The sequence below is a fragment of the Cucurbita pepo genome, chromosome 13 (assembly GCF_057944985.1).
Source record: "Cucurbita pepo subsp. pepo isolate OVF chromosome 13, ASM5794498v1, whole genome shotgun sequence".
Taxonomy (NCBI): Eukaryota; Viridiplantae; Streptophyta; class Magnoliopsida; order Cucurbitales; family Cucurbitaceae; genus Cucurbita; species Cucurbita pepo.
This window is the reverse complement of record NC_141810.1, coordinates 13070180-13076426: the sequence shown is the minus strand read 5'-3', so window position 1 is coordinate 13076426 and position 6247 is coordinate 13070180. Positions and strand designations below refer to the sequence as shown.

The following is a 6247-nucleotide window of genomic DNA, read 5'->3' as shown; positions in this document are numbered from 1 at the left end:
TTAGTTTTAAACAGATGGCCAGATTTCATCCCCGAAACGTCACTAAGTTCTTAGATAATCGGCATTTATTTTATTTCAATTTCTTGGCCTTATGTGAAGACCCGTCGAGAAAGCGGCAGGCTCAGTGTGGAATGAGTCCAAAATCCTGCTGGAATTTCTGAAGAATGCTCATTTGGGTCTCGATCACGTAGTTGGGGTATCGATCAAGCAAATAAAATACAATGAGATTAAAAGCAATCTCATGTATAAAGACTAAAATAGCATTTTAACCTTAATTTTTTTAAAAAAATAAGGTTGTGATACTGATTTTACTTGTATTCTTTAAGTTTAGGCACGAATAAAATTGTGATGTACCACGTTAGTAAGGGAGGAGAACAAAACACTCCTTATAATGGAAACCTCCTCCAGTAGAAACATTTTAAAGTCTTGAGGGAAAGCTCGAAAGAAAAAGTACAAAAAGAACAATATAGCAGTGGATCTGGGTTTAAATATATGACGTCAAACTAAATGTATATTAATTATAATTGAGTTAATTGTTACCTAATTTATGAAGGAATATTTTGTGCAAGAATAAAGCTAGAATAGCTTTTTAAGTAAACCTAATCATTTTATTATTTACTTATCTTACACCAAACATTCTTTAATTATTAAATATAATACGCACTCAACTATGCATTACAGCCAAGAACCGGTTTGGATTTGCAGAACCGTGTTGCCAAACAAGGCTTCAGGTTGATTGGGAACAAACGTGAAGACTTAAAGAGGCCGCAATAAAGGAAGCTCCAAATGGCCGATCTTTTGTCCCTACAACTGACACTTCCATCGCCTTCAGTTCCATTTACTGCTTCGAAGCACAAAATGTCAACCAAATCCATGGCTGCTTCTGTTTTTGGAAGCGCCGCCACTGCCGCCGCCTCCTCCTCCTCCGCCTCATCAACCACTCGTTTCCTCTCCTCAGCCGCCAGAGCTACACTATCTTTCTCTTCACGTTCATCATCACTCCTTTCTCGCTCCTCGTCTTCGTCGTCTCTCAAGTCTCTCAGATCGTCTCCTTCCATTTCTCATCTTTTTCTGAATCAGGTTCTCTCTCTCTCTCTCTCCATGTGTGTGTTTGTTTAGGTTAACGATGTTTATGTTCGCTGATCGTTTCGGTTTGTCTGGTTTTCTCGGATTTCAGGGAAGACCGAGTTCTTGTGTATCCAACAGAGGATTCAGTGCGGCGTCTAATCCGAAATGCCTGGCATCGGATCCTGAGCAGTTGAAGAATGCTAGAGAAGATATCAAGCAGCTCCTGAAGACCACATTCTGCCATCCTATTTTGGTATGTCTGTGGTTTATGATATTATCTATTTACTACTATTTTCTCTGTTCAACTTGAACCGTGTGGAACTATTTGTATACGAGTTTCTCGTAATATTTGATTTTTTTTTTCACTTGACTGCGACTGGATGATGTCTTACTCGCAATAATTGCCTGTTTATATACGTTCTAACTACCGCGCTTAAGTTGAACTGGAATCATAGTTAGTGATGTTCGTGGAGTTTTTGAAGTTTTGAAGAGTCTATAGTCATGTCATTACAGAATTGGTTGATCAATTTGTTTGGTGGAACTCCTATCCTCGGACATGTATTCAGACGTTTCTTCCTTCCCTTTAGGTACGCCTAGGTTGGCATGATGCTGGAACTTACAATAAAGATATTGAGGATTGGCCACAGAGAGGTGGAGCGAATGGAAGTTTAAGATTTGATGTTGAACTGGGACATGGTGCTAATGCTGGTAAGTTTTCAACAATAACCGTGCATTACATGTTGATGGTGTTCATTCTAATTGACTGGTTTTGCAGGTCTTGTTAATGCCTTGAAACTCATTGAGCCTATCAAAAAGAAGTATTCTAACGTGACATATGCAGACCTATTTCAGTTGGCTAGTGCTACAGCTATCGAGGTCATTATAGCTATCTCTGGAACTAAGATGAATCCTTGACTGAAATTAGAAAATGATCGAATGTTTTAATGATATTTGATTTAACTCCTATACAGGAGGCTGGGGGACCCAAAATCCCCATGAAGTATGGAAGGGTGGATGTTGTTGGGCCAGAGCAATGCCCTGAAGAGGGAAGACTTCCTGGTTAGTAGACTGTATTGGCTTACCAGGGCTAATTCTGCTTTCTATTAAATAATTAGCGAATCAGTTTCTAGTAATTGGCTGTCTTATGGGAGTCCTAGTATTTGAATTTGCAGATGAAGCCTGAAGGAATTATTCTGATGCTAAAATCCAATCGTAGGATTCATTGTAAAGGACATTTTGAATCTCTATCATTTCATTCTGTGGCAACCAAATCAAATGATATAATGTCGTGCTGAATGATTGAAATATTGTGGTGTGAATTATGGTCAGGTCAACATGTTAATGATGAATGAATTTGTCAAATCTGTAGATGTGTATGGCATGTTTTCTTACCTTTCCAGCAATTTTCTTGTTACTCTGTAAATTCTGAAAAAAAGTGCTGGTGCATTACCTTATTCTGCTTGAAGATATAATTTGTCATTTTAGGATGAATTACAAAAGAGAATTTTCTTGTTTCATTATATTTGTCTGTTGAGCAGTTTCTGATATTTTATTGCAAGATGCTGTGTCTATCAACTCACTCTTGCCTCACTATTTCCCACAAATTGTTAAGAACTAGTCTTTGTTCAGATGCTGGTCCTCCGTCACCTGCTGCACATCTACGAGACGTTTTCTACAGAATGGGGTTGAATGACAAGGTATCATTAATCATCTATTTGAGTAAATACTTTCTGCTTGGTTGCTTTGTTTGATACAAGGTTTCTGGATCTTTAGGAAATAGTTGCATTATCCGGGGCACACACCTTAGGGAGATCTAGGCCAGAACGCAGTGGTTGGGGCAAGCCAGAGACCAAATATACGGTATATTGCCATCATCATGCTGTGAATGGTTAAAAAGCGCATACCTGTGACTCAACAAATTATTGTCTTTCTGACTGTTAATTTTGTGGAATGAACGTTCTTTTCATTGTCTGTGGTTGCATGCGTGTGTGTGTGTGTGTGTGTATATTCATACTGTTATGAAACTTATTATTATTGTTTACTTTAGTTTTTAAAAATATGAAACTATACGTTAATTGTGGAGGAAAATATGAACAATAAGTAAGATATAACAAACTTCCAAACAAAGTCTGAAAGCTATAATTTCTTTTGATAAGAAAGTCTAAAGATTACTATTAATTCACCCCAATTAGTGTTAATTGAGGAAGGGTAGTAATTACAAAAGGTTATGGTGAAAGAACTTAAAAAAAAGGCTTTACAAGTCCTATGAGATTTCAAAGACCCACAAAAAGCTGCAAAAGAATAGCAACAAAAGCCTTAGTCCCGTAGACCACTAAGCATATGGAGAGTGAAATCTTTTACATTATTTGAAAAGAGCGCATGATAGCTGAAGTAGTTCAAGAAATGGATCCAAAACCTTTAATATAGTATAGGATGCTAATGAATAGTGGTTGGGATCTTGAATATGTACGAGCTGCACCGTCCTAGGTATGTAGAGATGGCATTCATCTTCTGAATTTATCCTTCAGGATTACTCAACAAGAGATAAGGACCAAATAAAACTTCTACTCTCCGTGGGCACTTAGATTTCTGACAATTTTCTTGGAGACCAATGTGATTACCACATTTGTGGCAGCGAGTTCATAATGTAAAAAAACTTCAGTTGACGAAATTGAAGTCAACCAAATTGGCAACTTCCATCAACTAGTCCAGAAGATTAGGACTTAGTTTGTCCTAATTTATATAACAAAGTGACGAATTATTCAATTTATCTTTTATTTAAATTTGTTCTCATATCAACTAAGCTTTCTGGCTTTAATCTTGCCATCTCAGACATTGTTGGATCTCCACCCTCAGGATATTGGGAGCTACTATAACAACCATCAAGGCCAGTAGACCACCTAAGAGATTCTATTTCATACTTATTAGCAATGTTTTTGAAGTAGGATAAGTAAAGCAATTCTATCGAAAGTCTTACCTAATGGGAGAGAGCTTGATTTATTCACACAAACCAGGATTGACGCACCCAGTGAGAGAATGAAAATACTCCTAAAAGCCCCTCTCCCCATGTTCCATTTCATATCCCACGTCATTCTCCTCTCTTTGAACAACCCCCCCATTCTAAGCCTATTCTCAAGTACAGTATCAACCGGCATATGATAGACTAAACAATCTCTCTCTGGGGCATACATTATCTTGACTGGACCTCATTTGCCATAGAAGTGCATGCTGGTCAAGCTTTATTTATTGTTCGACCAAACAATTTAAATACCCAGTTTTAATTATTTTCAAGTCAGCAAGTGCTTATAAATCAATCTTGAAATTCTAGAATCGTGACATGCTATGCTGTATTTGGTTTTGGATCTTCTGGCAAATGATGAACCAGATTGGCATTCCTTCTGTAATGCTAGTTTTGTTTTCATACGATGAAGTACAGATGGATTATCACTTGATATGTTGAACCTGATATCTTTTTTAGCTCTATTTGCGAAGATTTCATACTTGAGTATACCTCGTCTTTCCAACCATATGTTATTTTGAACCATCGTCATTGCTTTAAATTTGTGACTGCATTTTAGCTGTGCTGTGCTATTCTCAGGAGATTCCTTTTGTTTTGATTTTTCCTTACTGACAGAAAGATGGACCTGGTGCACCCGGTGGGCAATCCTGGACTGCACAATGGTTGAAGTTTGACAACTCGTATTTTAAGGTTTATGCCATATTGGCTTCGTCTTATATGTTCTGAGAAGATGGTGAACTAGCTTTTGCTTACTTTGTTTGGTCCATATATATAGGATATCAAAGAAAGGACAGATCAAGAATTACTGGTGTTGCCAACTGATGCTGTTCTCTTTGAAGATCCATCATTCAAGGTAAAACAGTGGTGTCCATGGCATTATCTTAGTGAACAAGAAACATCTTCAATGGTGTTAATCCTTCATAAAGCAATCAAAAGGCTCAATTTGGTTTCCATATACTAATATTGTGTTACAGGTATATGCTGAAAAATATGTTGAAGACCAAGAAGCATTCTTCAAAGACTATGCGGAAGCCCATGCTAAACTCAGCAACCTTGGTGCTAAATTTGACCCTCCAGAGGTTCTCGCTCTTGATGTTCATTATTTATCTTGTTTAGAATGGCAGGCGTTTATGAATTACTAAAATTCCTTTTATAGAATATCTTTCCTTGATGGGCTTTCCTCTTATTAACGCTCTTTGATGTCATCCAACTAAAATAGATTGCTTATAAATTAGATTATGGATACCATGATTATCAGTTGAAAAAAAAAATGTACCTTTTGATTGAAAACTGCATTTTGTTGATCACAGGGTATTGTGATTGATGATGCATCTTCGACACCTGCATGAGAGAAGTTGGATGCTGCCAAATACTCGCATGGAAAGGTTGTATACATTACAAACTTTCATGTTTAAGCTATATTCAACCCTGACAACAGCGATGTCGTCTAAAACTTCAGGTCTTAAATGAAGTAGAATGAAATAAAATTCAACAGTATTGCATATTTGAATTGCAGAGAGAGAGCTATCAGACACAATGAAGCAGAAGATTCGGGCAGAATACGAAGCTTTTGGTGCAAGTCCAGATAAGCCTTTATCAACGAACTTCTTTCTTAATATCATTGTTGTGATTGCTGTTTTGGCAATTTTGACATCCCTGCTTGGAAAATAATTCGAGGTTTTTTAATCTATTTTCGAAATGGTCTGTTTCTCAACAAAATTTCTTATGATTTCACGATTTATTTCTTCTAGTTACCTCCTCGAACAGAAACTTAACTAGATCTTTGAGCGACTAACAAGCCACAATGGTCTGTGGATGGGTAAAAATATTAGGATGGGCCATCATTGAGGATATAATTATGAATTTGAATGTGTTTAATTATGATTAGATGCAGTTTTTAGTGTCCTGGCCACTTTCGTTAGCTTTAGATACACGAAAAGTAGCACCCACATTATGCTTCTCAAAAAGTAGATGAACTAAAATATAAAACGATATTATACGATATTATGCGAAGCTGTGTTCAGAAAGATTAGTTCAAGCATGTAAAGGAACCTATTGTTAGATTGAATGGCACGATGACCTATATGGGTCACGACCTCATGTATTTATAGATGCGTATAATGAAGATTACATTCCAAATCTATGATTTGGTAACAAACC

General features: G+C 36.9%; 1 protein-coding gene across 2 annotated transcripts; it reads left to right on the top strand.

The window, feature by feature from the left end:
* The first annotated feature begins 688 nt into the window (after positions 1-688).
* Positions 689-5837, top strand: LOC111808383 (putative L-ascorbate peroxidase 6, chloroplastic/mitochondrial). 2 transcript variants are annotated; one of them, XM_087117105.1, is made up of 12 exons: positions 689-1080; positions 1178-1321; positions 1656-1776; positions 1844-1944; positions 2040-2127; positions 2698-2765; positions 2842-2928; positions 4703-4777; positions 4863-4940; positions 5062-5166; positions 5398-5472; positions 5604-5837. In XM_087117105.1, exons 1-11 carry the CDS (start codon positions 787-789, stop codon positions 5434-5436), a joined length of 1200 nt encoding a protein of 399 aa, XP_086973231.1. In that variant the 5' UTR covers positions 689-786; the 3' UTR covers positions 5437-5472; positions 5604-5837. The 2 variants fall into 2 exon arrangements, with proteins under 2 accessions (XP_086973231.1, XP_023550084.2); XM_023694316.2 differs by having other exon boundaries at positions 5547-5786.
* Positions 5838-6247: the final 410 nt, after the last annotated feature.